Source organism: Penicillium pulvis (assembly GCF_028828015.1).
Source record: "Penicillium pulvis strain IBT 33274 chromosome Unknown contig_23_segment0_segment0, whole genome shotgun sequence".
NCBI classification, from domain to species: domain Eukaryota; kingdom Fungi; phylum Ascomycota; class Eurotiomycetes; order Eurotiales; family Aspergillaceae; genus Penicillium; species Penicillium pulvis.
Genome location: NW_026643075.1, coordinates 2070720 through 2088886, shown reverse-complemented (window position 1 = coordinate 2088886; position 18167 = coordinate 2070720). Strand labels below are relative to the sequence as shown.

General features: G+C 47.6%; 7 protein-coding genes across 7 annotated transcripts; 6 read left to right on the top strand and 1 right to left on the bottom strand.

Moving 5' to 3' along the window:
* Window positions 1–514: 514 nt before the first annotated feature.
* On the top strand, window positions 515–3237 carry N7503_005042 (fungal specific transcription factor domain-containing protein; the record flags this gene model as incomplete). The annotated part of the gene is made up of 6 exons (XM_057064589.1): window positions 515–532; window positions 692–791; window positions 922–1310; window positions 1363–1807; window positions 1860–3040; window positions 3094–3237. 6 exons carry the CDS (start codon window positions 515–517, stop codon window positions 3235–3237), a joined length of 2277 nt encoding a protein of 758 aa, XP_056922332.1.
* Window positions 3238–3825: 588 nt separating this feature from the next.
* N7503_005041 (NAD(P)/FAD-dependent oxidoreductase) lies at window positions 3826–5244 on the top strand (the record flags this gene model as incomplete). The annotated part of the gene is made up of 3 exons (XM_057064588.1): window positions 3826–4633; window positions 4683–4926; window positions 4980–5244. The coding sequence occupies 3 exons, from the start codon at window positions 3826–3828 to the stop codon at window positions 5242–5244; spliced, it is 1317 nt and encodes a 438-aa protein (XP_056922331.1).
* Window positions 5245–5452: 208 nt separating this feature from the next.
* N7503_005040 (glycoside hydrolase family 95 protein) lies at window positions 5453–7787 on the bottom strand (the record flags this gene model as incomplete). The annotated part of the gene is made up of 2 exons (XM_057064587.1): window positions 5453–6286; window positions 6429–7787. 2 exons carry the CDS (start codon window positions 7785–7787, stop codon window positions 5453–5455), a joined length of 2193 nt encoding a protein of 730 aa, XP_056922330.1.
* Window positions 7788–9433: 1646 nt separating this feature from the next.
* N7503_005039 (uncharacterized protein) lies at window positions 9434–10623 on the top strand (the record flags this gene model as incomplete). The annotated part of the gene is made up of 2 exons (XM_057064586.1): window positions 9434–9850; window positions 9907–10623. The coding sequence occupies 2 exons, from the start codon at window positions 9434–9436 to the stop codon at window positions 10621–10623; spliced, it is 1134 nt and encodes a 377-aa protein (XP_056922329.1).
* Window positions 10624–10701: 78 nt separating this feature from the next.
* N7503_005038 (uncharacterized protein) lies at window positions 10702–12504 on the top strand (the record flags this gene model as incomplete). The annotated part of the gene is made up of 1 exon (XM_057064585.1): window positions 10702–12504. The coding sequence occupies one exon, from the start codon at window positions 10702–10704 to the stop codon at window positions 12502–12504; it is 1803 nt and encodes a 600-aa protein (XP_056922328.1).
* Window positions 12505–12667: 163 nt separating this feature from the next.
* On the top strand, window positions 12668–15083 carry N7503_005037 (uncharacterized protein; the record flags this gene model as incomplete). Its single annotated transcript, XM_057064584.1, has 2 exons — window positions 12668–13330; window positions 13383–15083. 2 exons carry the CDS (start codon window positions 12668–12670, stop codon window positions 15081–15083), a joined length of 2364 nt encoding a protein of 787 aa, XP_056922327.1.
* A 1231-nt stretch (window positions 15084–16314) lies between these two features.
* On the top strand, window positions 16315–17872 carry N7503_005036 (uncharacterized protein; the record flags this gene model as incomplete). The annotated part of the gene is made up of 3 exons (XM_057064583.1): window positions 16315–16810; window positions 16890–17637; window positions 17695–17872. The coding sequence occupies 3 exons, from the start codon at window positions 16315–16317 to the stop codon at window positions 17870–17872; spliced, it is 1422 nt and encodes a 473-aa protein (XP_056922326.1).
* Between the last annotated feature and the right edge of the window lie 295 nt (window positions 17873–18167).

Genomic DNA, 18167 nt, shown 5'->3' with positions numbered 1-18167 from the left:
TCGGGGGTTATCTATCCGAATTTCAAGGATAGTCCACGTAGAACGCGACGCTCCCCCATTCCCTGGTCAAGGATTGTTTTTGCATGTCAGCCTGTGAGTGAATCGAAAGATCAAGGAAAAATTCATTTCCGATTTTGGTCTAATGTATATAGCTGCAATGCTACCTAGACATAGACGAACACTAGGCACAAGATCAAATCAATAGAATTTCACACATTTTCACGACATGACTGGTAACATTGTTACAAAGTGGTGGGAAAATGGCATGTTGGCCAGTAATATTAAGCTGACTTTTGTTTCGCTCTTGGTATACGGGACTGCTACGAAGACCCTCCTTGGGCTGAGTCTCTTGTTGAGCATCACTCTTGGTGTTAAGTCGAATAGGACCACATGCCCTAGGCGCCTTTTGCGTCGTACCACTGATGTACTGTGGTACGCTATCCAATTTATTCGTGGCAATTCATATAACGCGAATAGATACAACAGAGCCACGCTGTATCATATCTGTAGAGTAATGGCTATGATTGACCTTGTGTGTAAAAATTAGAAGTGGACAAGCTACAATGTAAAGATTTTTACTCAGTGACGCTTTGGTCTCCGCTTCCCCACAATGTCGTCTCCGCATCCACGCGATGCTTGCTTTTCCTTTTCAGGATTTCCCCACAGTACTGCCATCTGCCTTTGCCTCTAGAAACCTGACAAGATATGTCGCATCGACACCAAACGCGAGTTCTACGAGCTTGTGATTCATGTACTCACTCAAAGCAACGCTGTGACGGTCAGCAGCCATGGTGAGTGTCCTTGCAAGGAATAGGGGTCTGAGCTGACTACAATCGCGTCGCCTGAAAGTCGACGATGTTCAGGTATGGCATATGTTTTGAGAGCTACGGGTGAAGGCTGAGGTGGCTAATTGACTAACAGAGCGTGACGAATCCTGTCACTACACCAAAACGCTTCGCAAGCGAGGGCGTCCACCTCGCTTGGATTCGGCCCGCTCTTTGAGGAGGGGAACAGGTCAATTTGTTGAGCACGAATCACCACAAGACACACCTCGAAGCCCCTTGGAGATAGTAGCTTTAAGTAGCGCATCGCTGCCAGATAATTCCAATTGCATGGCTCCTCCCGATCGAAGAAGCTCCACAATAGGAGGGGCTACGGAAAGCATATCAGAATTTCTCAAGAACCCAATTAGTATCGGTACTGCCGATTCGACCTTCTCGTCCCAACATGAGACTTTTAATCGCTTATTTCAGAATTCATCCAGCAATGGTGAACTGAATTTAAATCAAAGCGAGTTTTCACCTGGTCAAGTAAGCAGCTTCCCCAAGAATTCCCTATGTGAACCTTCTAATTCGCATCAAGATATCTCTGGACCCCAACAGCCCCTTGAAAGAATTTCCTCGTCCTAAATTCGATGAAGATCCGGGCATTGCTAACGGATTCTCTACCAAAAAATCGTACCGCTGTCTAGATTCAATTTTGCCGCATCTGGTAGGGGTACTTTCTCTAGCGGAAGCTTCAGAGATGCTGGAAATCTACTTTAATGAGGGGTCTAATTCGCTTTACAAATCAACATCACCCTACATGCTGGCCCATATCCTGCATCCATCAACAATGTTAAACCAACCCGATTCACGTCTGATGTCCCCTGCTCTTCTTGCGGTGGTCCTTTTCTGTGTCACACAGACTGCAGACATGAAAATCTTCGACACACCGGGCGCCCGAGAGCGTACAAGCGTAGATCTTTATCGCCTTTCACTGATCTTACTTGAGTCAGAAGATCCAGATAACTATTTTCGAACTTCCGGTAAGTTTATCCACATCTCATGAACTGATTTGAACAAAGGCTTATCGATTAGACGGATGGCAATTTCATCCTCAAACCAATGACAGCTCACCGAGCGATTTAACCTCGACTCCGAGCCGTCAACCGTCAGGCAAGTCATTACTGCCGAGACAATTAGGCTCAACAGATATCATTCTTGCAGTCACGATTTTAACGCTGGCTATATCGGGAGGCCATTACAAGGCAGACTCACTGAAATGGAAAGATAAACTTGTCAGGCTTGTTCGCGCAAGTGGCCTTAGCATGGAGGACCAAGATATTGATCTTGGTCCCGTTTTCTGCGGGCTGTATAACGGCGACGCCACATTTAGGCGGTGGCTAATATCAAAAGAGGAGCGCCGGCGGCTGTTCTGGCTGATCTACTCTCTAGATCGTCATCTCGCCTTGTCTTTCAACATGCGACTGGGGCTTCCCGAAGGAACCTTCTGTGTCAGAACACCATTGCCAGAGAAAGTGTGGCGATCACTTGACACAGCTGATCTGACCTACATTCCGACATGTCCACTCGGTCCACCCACACAGATTTCGGGTTGTGGATTTTTCGAATACTTTTTGCCCTTGGCGACGGTCCTTGGACATATTATTGATCTGCATCACTACCGCAGCCACCCAACCATGGGAAATTACGTCCCGATGGAGGCTGTTCGACATATAGAGGCTATGATCTCGTCACGAGAGCAAGAATTGGCTGCACTGAAATCTCAGAACGATGAATTGTCTCCGAATGATCCCAGCATCCAGGGCCTTCCTCAGAATTCCACAGGACCACCGTCACATAGCACGGAGGAGTTTCCTTCCTCCAATATGCCCAATCCCACAAGGTCCAATCTACTATTAGTTCAGATCTACAGCACCTATCTTTTGCATGTCTTCCACATATTGCTTCACGGAAAATGGGACCCGATCTCAATGATTGAAGACAAAGATGACTGGATCACATCGGAGAGCTTTTTGAAATGTGCCTCCCATGCACTGAGTGCAACAGGTGTAGTCTCACAAATTCTGACTTTGGATCCAGAACTGCTCTTCATGCCTTATCTCTTCGGAATATATCTTCTCCAAGGAAGTTTCATCCTACTACTGTTCGTTGATCGCATGCCGGAGCTTGGTCCCAATCGCTCAGTGGAAGAGGTTTGTGAGACCATCATTCGTGCTCACGAAGTCAGTGTGGTAACCTTGGATACAACATTTCAAGTATGATTTCATTCCACCAATTGAGGTATACGACCACTGAACAATGATTACAGAAAAACTTTCGAAAGGTCTTCAGGTCCATGTTGTATGATGCTCAACAGACCGGTCCTCATTCGTGGGATGAGCATAAAGCTCGACGCAGAGAGCTACTTTCTTTGTACCGCTGGACGCCTTTGTCTCATGGGCTTGCATACTAGGCCATGAAGATGGGTCACGGCGACAGACACACCGACCTTCTCAACGGCCCGAATTGAAAGCCAATCATATGCTCATGAAATGCTCCTTTTGTGGTGAGTTGATAATGACCCCGGTCACGCCTCCCCGGGCGCGGGGAGGCGCTACCTTCTTTGGCATGTCTACCCCGCACGGTCGGCACGGGTTTTCCACCGGGCATTAGCCCTATGGGTAAAGGCGTTGCAGAATGTCGGTCTCCATTTCATCCTGCAATATTCGAACAAGCCGCAAGGAATTATCATGCTTTTTCTCATTGTAAAATGCAATGGGACTATATGAAATATCCATGATATTCGTTCTACAGTCCCACGTGATCGGCTCCGCGGAAACCCCGCCCGAGATCGGAGCCGCTGCCGGTCGAGATAGTCGCGAGTCTCGATTGACAGATAAGGCGCCAATTCGCTGCAAGCTACTGGCAATACAACGTGGGAAGCTCTTTAGTATATTTATTGACCAGTACTCGCCCTGTCAGAGGCTTGGGAAGCTGGCGTCCCATAGAGTATCTAGCGAGACTCACTTGACTTCACAAAAGAAATCTAGGCTGTCTGAAAATGGCCCCAAGCAATCCGTCATACATCATCATCGGTGCTGGGGTATTCGGTGTATCAACTGCCTATACCCTTATTCAGAAGTACCCAAACGCTTCAGTCACACTTGTAGACCGAGATGCATATGACGCGGACTCTCGCGTGGCAGCTTCATGGGATTGGAACAAGGTGATTCGCGCCGACTACGACGACAAAGTTTACTGCAAACTAGCTCTTGAAGCGCAAGACATCTTCAAATCGGATCCTCTGTGGCAGCCCCATTTCCACCAAACCGGTGTGTACTGGAATTGCCGCAGTGACTACGCACAAAATGTCATCAGCAACCACAAAGACCTCGGCCGTACCGACGATATCATTGCGCTTCCTGTCGCAGAGGCGCGAAAGCTGTACGGTGGCATTTTCGATAATGCGGACTACACCGGCGTCAAGGAGGTTCTCATCAACAGAGCTAGTGGTTGGGCCGCTGCCGGAGACGCGCTTCGCGCCGTCACAAAAAGGTGCTTGGAGTTGGGCGTGAAGTATGTGACTGCTGAGGTTGCCACCCTCGAATTCGACGGTCGTGGCTCCTGTACTGGCGTGAAGACAAAATCAGGAGAGGTGTTGTCGGCTACCCATGTTATTGTTGCTGCGGGCGCTTTCACGCCCACGTTACTGGAGTGGAGTGCTGCGAAGAGCGGGAACACTGGTCTCCGGGCTGGAGAGCGCATTCTGGCTGCTGGTATTACGACTGGAATGGCACAGCTCGATGAGGAGCAGTACAAGAAATATAAGGATATGCCCGTTGGTTTCCAGGGCTACACACCAGAGCAGGGTAGGTCTCATTATTTTGTATTCAATTGGTTATCGCTAATTCTGAACAGGCAAGCCATTCATTGGTACTCTTCCTCCTACCAATGACAGAGAGCTCAAGTGGTGGGGATCTAAGATTTTCACAAACACCCGAGAGGTTCTCCCTGGCCGCTCCATCTCTTCCCCTCCGCCCACATTCGACTACAACCAGTGGAAGGTCCCCGGACCTCTCAAGCAGGATATCATCGAGGCCAGGAATCTGTGGTATGGACCCGAGAGTGCGACTTGGAACATGACCAAGCACCGAATCTGCTGGTGAGTAACCATTTATAACCGAAATGCTGTAATTAAGATCTAACAATCAACAGGGACGCCTTCACCACAACCTCTGACTTTATTATTTCTCCTCACTCCGCCTCCAAGGGTCTCTATGTCGCAACTTGTGGTTCTTTCCACGGCTACAAATTCTTCCCTGTGCTTGGGAAGTACGTCACACAGATGCTTGAAGGCGAGCTTGCGCCCGAATTAGTAGAGAAATGGGCTTGGGATCGGCAGCGACCTGATTCATCGCAGAATGTGGAGTATCCCAATTCCGAGATGAGACATCTGTTGCAGCCGGCGGCGAAGCTATAATGTGAATTAGACACGATCGTACAAACGCATTGGATATGAATAGCGAATTTGATTGAATTTTTGCGTTGAATTTGTCTCTTGTTTGTATTTAAACATGATGGATGGGCTGTAAGTCCGGATTTTCTACCGCAAAATGACGAAGACAATGCTCAAGGTGTTTTCGAAAATTGGGAGGCCTGCGTAGAAGCTCGTAAATTGGCCAGGCCTCTCAATTCACCATCACTTTTCCCTTCGCATTCAGCAATTTGAGTGCTTTAATTCGCCCGTGTACAGAGGCTTGTTGCACAACCCCCTCAGAGTCCCAAGAAAAGTCCACATAGCCTCCACCACGCAGCTGCAACCCAGATACAGAGCCTCCTCCCCAGGAAGAAGGTATTGCGGCACCCAAAACCACGGTATGAACACCCTGGTCCCCGTGAGCTTGTGGCAGGTCATGAATCAGTATTTCAGTGACAGCGGCAACGAGACCGAAATTCGCATCAATCTGGAACGGAGTATAATGACCAGAATACATCGAAAGCCCATTCTCTGCGATATTCTGCTCAATAGTGAAACGCAACTCAAAGTTGGCTTCATCTGTGTTATTGAGACGGGCCCAGCATGCCGATCTCCAAACCTTCTCCCACCCAGAATTTGCGTCGATTTCTCCATCACCTCGAGACCACATCATTGTCTCAACTGCGTCTGCTATGGTCTTATTACTTTCTTCAATTGCGACACTGTATCCTGGGTACCAACCCACAAGACCACTTAAATGACGATGAGTATCATTTTCGACGTCGATGTCTAGTTTCCATTCTTGTAGCTGGCCCCAAGACCCGATATGAATGCCCCGATCCAAGTGAGTCATGGCTTGCACAACACTCTGATAGAACTCGTGATCATCATCACCGCTCTCGGACCAGGTCGCTAGAATGCGATCGAAAAGCTCCCATATCTGCTGTTGGTACATGGAGCATCCAAAGGTCGTGGGCCCATGCTCGGGCGAGTTACATGGATTCACCACCAATGTGCCGTCGTTGAAATAGAGGTCCTTATGCAACTGCGATAACCAGAACAGTGCAGTGCCTTTAAGTAAAGGATAGCCTTGGCGTTGGTACCACGTCGTATCATCAGAATAATCGAGCCAATTCGGAATGTGGAGTGCCATCCAAGTGGCTGCAAGGGGGAAAGTCGGCCCATACGGCGTCATTTTTCATTGCAGTATATCCAAAGGTATTAATTTCGTCGTGTATTACCCATGATCCGCTGGGCGCGCCGTATAGCAATTTTGCGGTCTCTTCCCCGTAAGAAACCCACGTCTGTTCTATGAAGTCCCAGAGACATTGTTGTAGAGACCCGAGTCCGACCTGTGGTGCAGCCCAGTAGTTCATCTGGATGTTGATATCGGCATGGTAGTCGGCACTCCATGCAGGATCCTGGTCCACTGCCCATCTTCCTTGGAGATTGGCGGGGAGGGATTTCTCACGAGATGATCCGATCAGGAGATATCGGCCGTAGTCGACAAGCAGGGATTCTAGCCAGGGATCCCCCGTTGTTATGTTGTAGCTTGAGATGACTTGCGCAGTTTCAATTTTGCTGGAGTTGAAAGTGTCCGGAAGGTTGAGAGAGAATGTGCTGAACAGGGTACGGTGGTCTTGAACATGCCGTGCAAAGATATCTTTGAATGAACGTGAAGCCGCGGTGGAAACAGTTTTCATTAATGCGGCAGTTGGGTCCACGCCTCGGAAAGAGAAACCGGCTGCTTTGTTTCCGCGGGTCTGGTCGTAGTTGGATCCAGCTCCAACAACAATTGCGACGCTAGTATCTATCGTCCCCTCTGGGAGGATGATGGAGCCCTCAATACACTTGGCAGCAGCCGGTTGAACTGCTTGAGAAATTCCGACGAATTGCATACCTGGTTGAGCAAGATGACCGGTCATCTGAAGCTGATTGCCAATGCAGACCGTCTTGACCAAAGTAGAGTTCAAGTAATCGTTTCTTAGTCCAAACTTGATTGCTGGGAGTGGTAAATCTGATGCGATTTTGTAGACACAAACGTCATCCGGCTCAGAACAGAAGATAGACGAATCAAATTTATGTGTTTCATTTGAGAATCGTACTGAATGAACACCAGTCTCGAGATCCAGGCCTCGAAAGTATGAAGTATAGCTCTGTAAGCCCTCGATCTCGACCGTAAGATTTGCGAGCGGTGTGTAGGATCCATAAGAATAGATTTCACCAAGAAGCTCGTCAACATTCCCTGTGCCATTTCGGAAGATTTCCTCGCGTATCCCAGGAAGGGAGTGAGATCTGTCGCTTGCTGGATTGCCTCCGGAGTAAGTCGCATTCTCGAAAGGTCCACCGGTCCAGAGGCTGTCTAAGTTGATATTTATTGATTCAAACCCGGGTTCTCCAGCAGGCATTAATCCAAGGCGTCCATTCCCCAATGGATATGCTTGTTGTATCACATCAGAAGTGCTGGCTGGTGAGTTCGACCAGAGCCATTTTGCTGTGCTTGAACTGCATAGTGCGGCGATTATAATCACTGTTTTAGCGAGCATTTCAGTCAATAGAAAGCCGATAATTGGACAAATCCGGGGAAGCTGGAGGCTAGAAGCAGCTAGATCTATATAGAGTCAACATCATCGGAAAATTCAACTTGACATTATCCGAAATTTCAATGCCCATTTCTCCGCAGCAATCAAGGGTTCAGACCCCTGTGGCAGATGCTTTAATCTAATGTGTCCCGGGGCCCGGAGCGTTGCGTTTCATCTCCATCAAGATACATTGCTCATATGGCGGGGTGAAATTATCCGTGGTGCATTAGTTGAATGTAACCCCTGATAACAAATTAGCCGATCGTGCGGAGTACATATTTAGTCCCTTGACGGAACCAGTAGTCTAATGCAAATCCCCTGTGGCTTAGAATCCACAGTATATTGATTGGAAGGAGTTTTTTGCGCCTGTTGTTCAGGTCACTGCTTGTTCTGCAGCCGAAGATATGACGCAAGAAGTGCTTGGCGGATGCCACGCGTCACCACATGCATGTCACATGACGCGTGAGATTCGAAGCCTCATGAAATCTTATAGCCGAATTCTCAACTGTATTATTAGAGAATGGGATGTTCGGAGTAATATGTTCGAGTCATGTGGGGCATAGACATTACTCCGTGTTATGATATAATCCAGCAGGATGCATTTCTTCTTTAGGCAATATGGGGCGGCTACCGGCAAATTCTTAGGAGCTTGCTAGAAAAACACCACAACTTCAGAAGAACACCACCGCTATTTACATTATGGATCGCGTAGTATATTTAATTCAGAATATAATATTATTGAGTATATCTTCAAGTACCTACTTGCTCACGTTACTATGTAGACTACGCTGGAATGTGAAGGTGATCAAAGAGTGATACCCACTAAGCTTACTTATACCATGACTCTAATGTAGCGTTATCTCGTATATTGAGGTGTTAAGCGAAGGTGATGCGATGCCTTTCAATAATTTGAGATATCAATTTTTCTGTATTACCATTACTGCGCCATACCAGATATAGAAATGATGTGGTGTTCAGATAATTTTGTGGTGTCCGACTAGCGAGCTCCAAATTCTTATACACTGGAGTTTTGCCGGCTCGTTAAGATCATTCGGAGCTAATACCAGTGTCAGTCCTTCAGTCCTTAAACGGGCCAGGCATGGAGTTATGATCTTATTCAGTCGATTCAGCATTTACCCACAGCATATCATAACGGGGGCCGTTTGTATTCGGAAATCCCGAGTCATCCTCGATCGGCATGCAGGCATTAAAAGGCCCCATTTCTCCTCGGTATTTTGACTTCATTGTGGGTTCGTCACACCAGACTTTCCAATTTTAGACAATCTTACCCCCATTAGGTATTTTTTACCCCCATGATGAGCCGCCAAGAACAGCTTGAATCTTGGCTTGAATCTAAGGATCGGCTTCATTGATCCAAATAAGATTAAGATCATCCCGATATGCACTCGGCATTCACCACTCGGAAGTCGACTCGGAATTTCCTACTGTTCCTTACTCCTTACCGAGGGTACTTGTACCCATCAAATAATTGCAATCGACAACATTAGAGGGCATAGCCTCCCGAAGCATTGTTCCTTTTCGGGGACGAGAATCTTTCTGTTGCTTCGGCCTTTTTGATTCAATTCCTCATTAAAACCACCGACAGCAAGATGTATGGTGGCTCTTTACTCAGCGGGCTAATCTTGCTCGCTGAATTGGCTGCGGCCACCGACTACGGAACCTTTTTGGACCCGGCCAATAATGCACGCATGAAGTTTCGATACTGGCTCCCGGATGCTAGTGTGGATATTGCGACAGTTCAAAGCGACATTGAGGCTGCTGGTGCAATCGGCGCTGGGGCAGTGGAATTTTTGCCCTTGTATAACTATGGAGGATCCCTTGCAGGGCCACCAGTAGGTGCAGATTGGGCCAAATACGGATTTGGTACACCGGCATTCAATGAAATCTTCAAGGCTTCATTACAAGCTGCTAAAAATGCCGGCATGCGTATGGACTTTGCGCTTGGGCCGAGCCAGGGTCAAGGTGTTCCTGCAAAGACTACCGATTATGGCTTGCATTGGGACCTTGTAAGTTGCCCACTTATCATATCACCAAACGATGCCTTACTCATTGTGTACTATAGGCACCTTTCAATGTCAGCATTCCAGCAAATGGCTCGTACCAAGACACGATTCCTGGCTGGGGAACGGGAGAATTAGTTGCTCTGGTCTCTGCCAGAGTCCTCTCGGTTTCGACAATAACAAACCCCGCCAGTGTTACTTTCTCTACACCCGCAAATAATGCGACTCGCTTCGTTCTTGCTGCAGATTCACTTCAGCTCCAGACGGACCAAGTGAGTGAGGATGGCACTGTCTCTTTGTCGTTCAATAACACCAGACACGAAAACTATCACTTGTTTGCCTACTACCAGTACCAGGATCTGGTAAAGAATTTGGACATCGAAAACCACACAACTGGAACAATCTTCGACAATGGGTCTTACACAGTCGACCATTATAGTGCTCGCGGCGCAGAGACGGTAAAGAAATTCTGGGAGGATCATATTCTCAATGATACGACAATCAAATCCCTCTTGGGTGAGGTTGGAACATACGGCTGGGAGGATAGCATCGAGATTAACTCTAACATCTCCTGGACTCCCTCACTTCCCACAATGTTTGAAAAGCTACACGGATATAAGATCCACAAGTTCCTGCCAGTGCTCATGTATGGAAATAACAACCCTGGTGTCCAGCCGTCCTACCCGGGAGATTTGGAGTGTGTTCTTGACAGTGAAGATAAAGGTGCAGGCTACGAGAACGATTTCCGGGCAGCTTTGGCTGAAGGTTATGGGGATTAATTGGATACCTTGACTACTTGGCTAGAAGGCCTTGGACTAGGCTACTCTGCACAAGTCTCCTACAACTTACCACTCGACATGGAGTCCAATATTGACCGCGTGACGGCTCCCGAGTGTGAAAGCCTGGCATTCAACGACAACATTGATGGATACAGGCAATTTTCCGGTGCGGCAAATGTGGCCCAAAAGACGGTCATCTCCAATGAGATGGGCGCAGATCTTGAAAAAGCCCTTGCACTTCCACTCGCACATCTCTTGTGGCAAATCAACACTGCCTTTTCAGGGGGTGTGAATCAGGTTGTTTTACACGGACAAACTTATACTGGCGACTATTATCAGACGACTTGGCCAGGTTATCTAGCCTTTTTGCTCTTGTTTGCCGATTCCTATATGGACAAGCAGCCCTCCTGGCTGTGGAGTTTGCCAGATGCCATTGGGTATATCAATCGGAACCAGTTTGTTCTTCATCAAGGACAACCTCGAATCGATGTTGCATTTTACAACAAGGTTTCGTACACTGATCCTCAGTTGGCAACTTTGTATCAAGGTAGCGACTTGGTCGAAGCTGGCTTCACATACAACTATTTGAATCCTAACAACTTCAACCTCTCCCAGGCATTTGTTTCTGGAGGCTTACTGGCCCATCAATCTCCTGCCTATCAAGCCCTTGTGGTGCCTTCATATGAGAATATGACAAGGGACGCAGTTTCAGTGATTCAAGGGTTCGCCGATTCCGGTCTCCATGTCGTTCTGAGCGAGGACCTGCCAGGCTACTACTCAACTGGCAACAGTTCTGAACAGGAAGCCGTATCAGCGGCTTTGCAAAACCTGAAGGACTCGGCAAATGTCCATACTGTTACAGATGGTCAAATTGCGTCCAAACTTCAAGCTTTGAATATTCGTCCCCGTGTTAGGACGATCACGACGGATAATACGACTTGGTATCCAGTCATGCGTACAGACGACTCTACGGACTATGTTTATGTATTCAGCAAAGACACTGCTGGCGCAGGTCATCTCGTTGTGAACACTACTAAATCCCCATACATCTTCAACAGCTGGACTGGTGAAAGAATGCCTCTACTCAATTACCGCCTTGAAGGAAATACCACCAAGATTCCGCTCAGCTTAAAGGCAAACCAGACTGTCATTCTGGCATTCAGTGATGGTTGGAAATCGGAGGTCGACACACCTTCTGTGCACGCTACCCAAGTTCCTTCGAACGTGCTGGGCTATAATTATACCACAGCTAAAGGTTTGGTCTTGCACACCACCACGGGGGCATCAGGGAGCAGTCACATTTTGAAGTTGTCTAACGGGAAGACATATGACATCTCAACCAAGGCCACACTCTCCCCAGTCTCCCTGGGTAACTGGACACTGACAGCGGAACATTGGAAAGCCCCCCAGAATATGTCCGACGCCACGGTAATTGCAGAAAAGCATAATACTACACACCACCTAACCTCCCTGGTCTCTTGGCTTGATATTCCCGGACTTCACAATGCCTCGGGATTGGGATATTATTCTACCCAATTCCCTTGGCCACCGGCATTCTCTAACCAGAGTGGTGTTTCCGGGGCATACCTGTCTCTTCCAGCTATTGCCCATGGTCTAAAGTTGTTTGTCAATGGACAAGCTGTGCAGGCTCTGGACTTCGCCAACCCCTTGGTTAATATCGGTCCTTTTCTGCAAAGTGGAAACAATAACGTCACAGCTATTGTTCCGACCTTGATGTGGAATTATATTCGGAGCATTTATGACGAGATCCTGATTTCCGGTTCCAAGCCAGCCCTCACAACCCTCCCAAGCAATGTGGACACAGGACTTATTGGGCAAGTGAAAATAATACCTTATACCAATTTCCAGTCCTCGATCTGATTTCAGGACCGAGAAATGTGGAGGTCTTATTCAATTTTCTGGATTTTCACAGCATTTCCCTCAACTGTTAGCGACTAGACGAGACTAGACGAAGTTTTTAACTTCAATTCTTGGGCGTTATAGGTGTTGGTCATTTTCATATTGTCATTTGTATATAGCTCGAATGATAAGAGACAGTCATGTCCTTTTTTTTCAAGGCCCCCAAAATCCCCACTTATTGTTCTTTCTAACCACCCCAAACGACCACGTTAACGCCGAACGGCCCCCGGGCTCGCATAAGCTTATCCGCTCCGGCGCCACCACGACTGACAAAGACGACGATGCACACTTCCTCTTTTTCTGTCTCACTTATCGGGCCATTTCTACTTTATCAAGCCTGAGTTCCGATACGAAAATACCACCAGCTCGTTGGTTGCCCCACAACTGCGAATCGGGAAGGATGCTTAGCCGAACATGTACGCGGTGCCGAGCTCGCAAAATCAAATGCGATCGCCAAAAGCCGTGCAAGGGATGTGTTAGCACTGAATCCAAATGCATCTATCCTCCGGGACAGGGGAGAGCACCTAAGCGACCGCGAAAAGTCGTTAATCAACGGGTGCTTGACCGGTTGGAACGTCTTGAGTCAGTCATAAAACGCATGGCTAGTGAAGCGGACGATGACTTACCCGAAGCACCTGCGCAACCAAAGCAAAAATCGGATTTCCTCGGGCTGGAAGAACTTCAGGTTGATACAAGCTCTTTGGATCAGCAGACTGGTCGGCTGGTGGTTACTGATAACCGCAGCGTCTATGTGAGCAACATCTTGTGGGCGAGCCTTGGCGATGAGGTATGTTCTTAGGTCATCTATCCACGGATATTGATTAACGAGTGTTGTCTAGATTGAAGAATTGCGAGATATGTTAAATGAACTTGAAGATACGGACGAGTCAGACGGCATACTTGACGATGAACCCTCGCCTTCGTCGGTTTCAATAGATGAAAGTGCCGCTATCATGGGACTACAGACAGCGTCACAATCTTTATACTCATATCATCCGCAACCCTCTCAGGCTGCGGCTTTGTTTGAGACCTTCAAAGAGAACATTGTGCCACTGGTGCATATTTTTCACATGCCAACTCTTATCCCTATCTGCTGGCAAGCCTTTTCATTGCCGGAAACCCTGGACTGTAATACCGAGGCATTAATGTTTGCCATCTACTATTCAGCCATCATAAGTATGGATTCGCAGCAATGTGAAGACATTCTACGTCTGTCACGAACAGCTGCGCTCAAACATTACCATTCTGCAATGAAGCATGCTATAGCGCGCGCAAAAATCCTTAATACCCAGAGTACGGTTTTGCTTCAAGCAGTCGTTCTGTTCTTATCTGCATTGCGCAACGAAGATGCGTCCAGAACATGCTGGTCCCTCACGGCGCTTATTTTCCACGCCGCTCGGGCAATGGGCCTGCACCGAGACGGTACAGAATTCTTTTTGTCTCCCCTGGAAACAGAATTACGGAGACGACTCTGGTGGCATATCTGTTTGCTGGATATCCGATCGGCAGAGTATCACGGATTCGAGCTCATCGCGCAAGAGTACATGTTCGACACACGATTACCGCTGAATATAAATGATAGTGATCTGACAGCCGAGATGAAGGACTTCCCTATTGAGCATGAAGGAACAACAGAGATGACCTACTGCCTCATTCGCTGTGAGGTGTTGCGCGTTATGTGGAAAACGGGCTATGTGCAGTTTTGCAGGGGCGATACGTCGAAAGAACTTTCTTTCTCGAACCGAGTATCTCTGGTCAATGATCTCCAGCGCACACTGGAGGAGAGATATTTGAAATATTGTGATTTGAGTATCCCGTTGTTCAAGGTCTGTCAGGCTGTGGCGCGACTCACAATCGCTCGTACATGGCTAGTTTTATACTACCCTCTCCTTCAAAAGAGGAATCATTGCGATCTTATCCCAGGGATACGAGACAAATTATTCTTTACTTCGCTCAAGATACTTGAGCTTTCCCAGGGATTGTTGAGGGATCCGAATATCATCCATTTGAGTTGGCATTCCAAAACCCATGTTCAATGGCATGCCGTTGCATTTCTTCTATCGGAGATTTGCTTGCGCCCTCCATCTGGTGACTGTGATCGTGCCTGGGGGTATATACAAACCATTTATGAATGCTGGAAACTAAAGAAGAACAAAGGAGACCTATGGCTTCCTTTAAAGCGCTTGATGGCTAAGGCGAGCCATGCACGCGAGATCGAAAGGATGTGTGATTTTGGCACGCAAATGGCGGATCTTCCGGCAACTGGACATTCTGTATCCCTGGATGCAGTTACGGGCGATTTTACCAAAGTACCACCTTGTACTACAAATGCCTTTTCGACTCGCGATGAAATCGGTCCGCAACTCAGTGAGCAGAATGGTGTTTGTTCCACCGAGTCTTGGGATCCGTTTTTCAATCTGATTGCCGACGACAGTATATTGGAAACAATATCCTACCAGCAGAGTACGCTCGATATTGACAACATTATAAGGGATTGGGCGGGTGAGTTTAATGAGACGGAGATAAGTATGGGGAATTAAAATTGAGCAGACAACGTTTAGATCTCTAAAACCTGGGTTGAGAACCTTGCAAAGGGTAGGTAGGCGGATCAAGAAAAAGCGAATGACAATGAATACCTGGAAGAACCATTTTCTTTAAACGACCTCGGGCGGTTCCCAGATGCATGCATGCGCGCTTATGTATATGTAGATACAAATGAAATGGTCGTCGAAGGAGTTGCTTATATATTTTATCTGCGCCGAGTTCAAACGGAACATGAAAACTGAAGAGCTGTTCACTTTTTGACCTTCGCTAGTCTACAACGCAATACCTATGTTTGCTTAGTACCTGCCAAAATTCCTTCAAAAAAGGGATTTGCACCTTGAGAGGAAGGAAGTGTAAACTTGAGGGATAAAAAGATGATTCATGAAGAAAAGCAAAAAATAGCCCATGGCGGGGGTCGAACCCGCAACTTTCAGCTTAGAAGGCTGACACGCTACCATTGCGTCACACCGGCTTTATAGATGCTTGTTCGCAATTTACAACTTATAGCCCTTCATCAAAATTCGCCCAGCTATTTCTCTAAATCCAGCCTCACAGCCTGTTTGCTGTCCACTAGTATCATCCTCCACCAATACCCGGTGATTACTACCAACGTTACCTGGAAACATATTTTTTTTATTCACTTTTACAACATTCTAAATTGCAATATCTGAATTCTTGAGCGGTATGGTATGTACAGTGTAGAGCCCATGTGGTGAAAAATTAGTATGGAAATTAGACTTGGTCGCGTGGGCTGGGCCTTAAAATCCGTCAGAAAATTTTAAGCCCCACCCGCACTTGACCCTTCCTGGTTACACATTTTGAGCTTATTTGCCTCATGCGCCTGCTAGAGACGGTCGGTTTCGACTGTCATCACAAGTTGTCTGCTGTCTTAATTCCGTGCCGTGGACTGTAGCTTCTTTGAATCCACTGTAGAAACTCAGATTAATAGAGAAAAGCCTTTAGGGTGGGAGTTATGGAACATTTGGGGAAGGTGTCCGTTGCAATTAGCAAACAGAAATACATCCAGCGCTCCCAAGCGCCTTGGCGTTCCGTCAACCAAGGGGAATTTTTGACAGCAATCACGCAATTTTCTTTACGGGGGATCTTATGTAAAATTCTCTTATTCATCGAAAGCTTCCTTTGTTCCTTCTGCTTGTAACTTCCTGGGATTTTATAGCTTGTTTCTGGTGTAGACAACTGCAGGCGTGGTTCAAATCCACTACCATAATGGCGTCCACCACCTCAAACACCGAGGTCGCATCTCAAAATGAGCCGTCCGTCGTGGAGCACACGGACGACACAGCTCGATCCTGGTCTGCTCGATCTGTTTATCGGTCAATCCCCTTCCAGATCGCCATTGCTAGCGGTGTCTCCTTCACGGCTCCTGGTATGTGGGATGCCATGAACAATCTGGGAGCTGGTGGTGCAGCAGAGCCTTATGCTGTTTCGGCTGCAAATGCTTTGGTCTACGGCCTGTTTGCAATTGTCTGTGTCTTGGCAGGAGCTATCAACAACCGTATCGGTCTTCGCTTCGGATTGGTTATCGGAGCTATTGGATACCCCATTTACGGCGCTGGTCTCTACACCAACAACTACTCTCCGACAACATGGTTTATGCTTTTCGGTAGCGCACTGTGTGGTATTTCTGCGGGCTTTTTCTGGGCCGCTGAGGCTGCGATCATTATTGGATACCCAAGCCCTAAGGACCGTGCTTTCTACCTTGGTAAGTGACTAATACGCCTGTGATGCCCACTTCTAGGGAGAACTTGCTGATCTGACTTTTTTTTTTTTTTCTCGAATAGCTATCTGGCAGACAGCAAAGGCTGCTGGTCCCATTGTCGGTGGCGCGATTAGTCTTGGCCTCAACGCCAAGAATTCGTCGCAGGGAACTATCAGCGCAGGAACGTACATCGTTTTCATCGTGATCATGTGTCTTGGACTCCCCATCGCTCTTTGTCTGAGCCCTGCCGAGAAGGTGCAGCGTAAAGACAGAACCCTGGTCTTGGTGCACAAGCAAGCTACTTGGGGTGCCGAATTCAAGGCAGCTCTGAAGTTGATCGCCACGCGCCGGGTTCTTCTGCTGCTCCCTTCGTTCTTCATCAGCTACTTCTACAACGCCTTCCTGAGCACCTGGTTGACCGACTACTTCACCGTTCGTTCCCGTGCTTTTTCATCCTTCTTCACCAACTTTGCCGGCATTGCTTCTTCGTTCCTAATTGCGGCTCTGCTTGATCGCCAAACCATCCGCATCAACACCCGCGCCAAGACTGCGTTCCTGGCCATTGTGATCGTACTCACAGGTACCTGGATTTGGGCTTGTGTTCTCCAAAATCAATTTTACAGCGCACCCACCGCACCCGTCTTTGACTGGTTCACGGGCGGGTTCGGAAAGTCGTACGCTCTTGTCTTTTTCTGGACCTTTGGAGGCCAGGCGTTCCAGCAATACCTTTACTGGCTTATTGGTCAGTACAGCACCGATATCTCGTCACTGTCATACCACTGTGGAATTCTGCGAGGATTCGAGGCTCTTGGACAGACAGTTGCTTGGGCGTAAGTGTCCCCGTTTGAAATTATAATCTCTGAAAGACATGGACTAACAAACTACAGGATGCAATCCGAAGGTAACGCCAACCACTTTGTCAGCATCGGCCTTAATTTCGGCATTACGATCCTGTGCATCTGGCCTACTTGGATCGTTCTTTCAGAACTTGACCACAGCCACGAAGTGCGAGTCACCGTGGATGATGTTTCCGCGAAGATACATGATGATGATACCCAAGCTTAGGCTTAATAGGTGAATATTCAACAGCATTCACCATGCATGATGAACTTATATAGACGAAAACAATATAATTAATTTCAACAATTCAAAACAATTCCCTTGATTGTTTGGGCGCTGCACGGGGATGCGTGGAGGCGGAACAGAGACAAATAGTGCCGGGCCCGGTTACCATATGCAGAAGTCTTAATCTTTGTCTTGCATTTACTCTTTGGCTGTTCGGAGTCATTTCGAAAGACCGATCCTCTTTCACATATACATAAACTGGTCCGGAAAGGAAACTAGGGCATGGAGTTTTGCA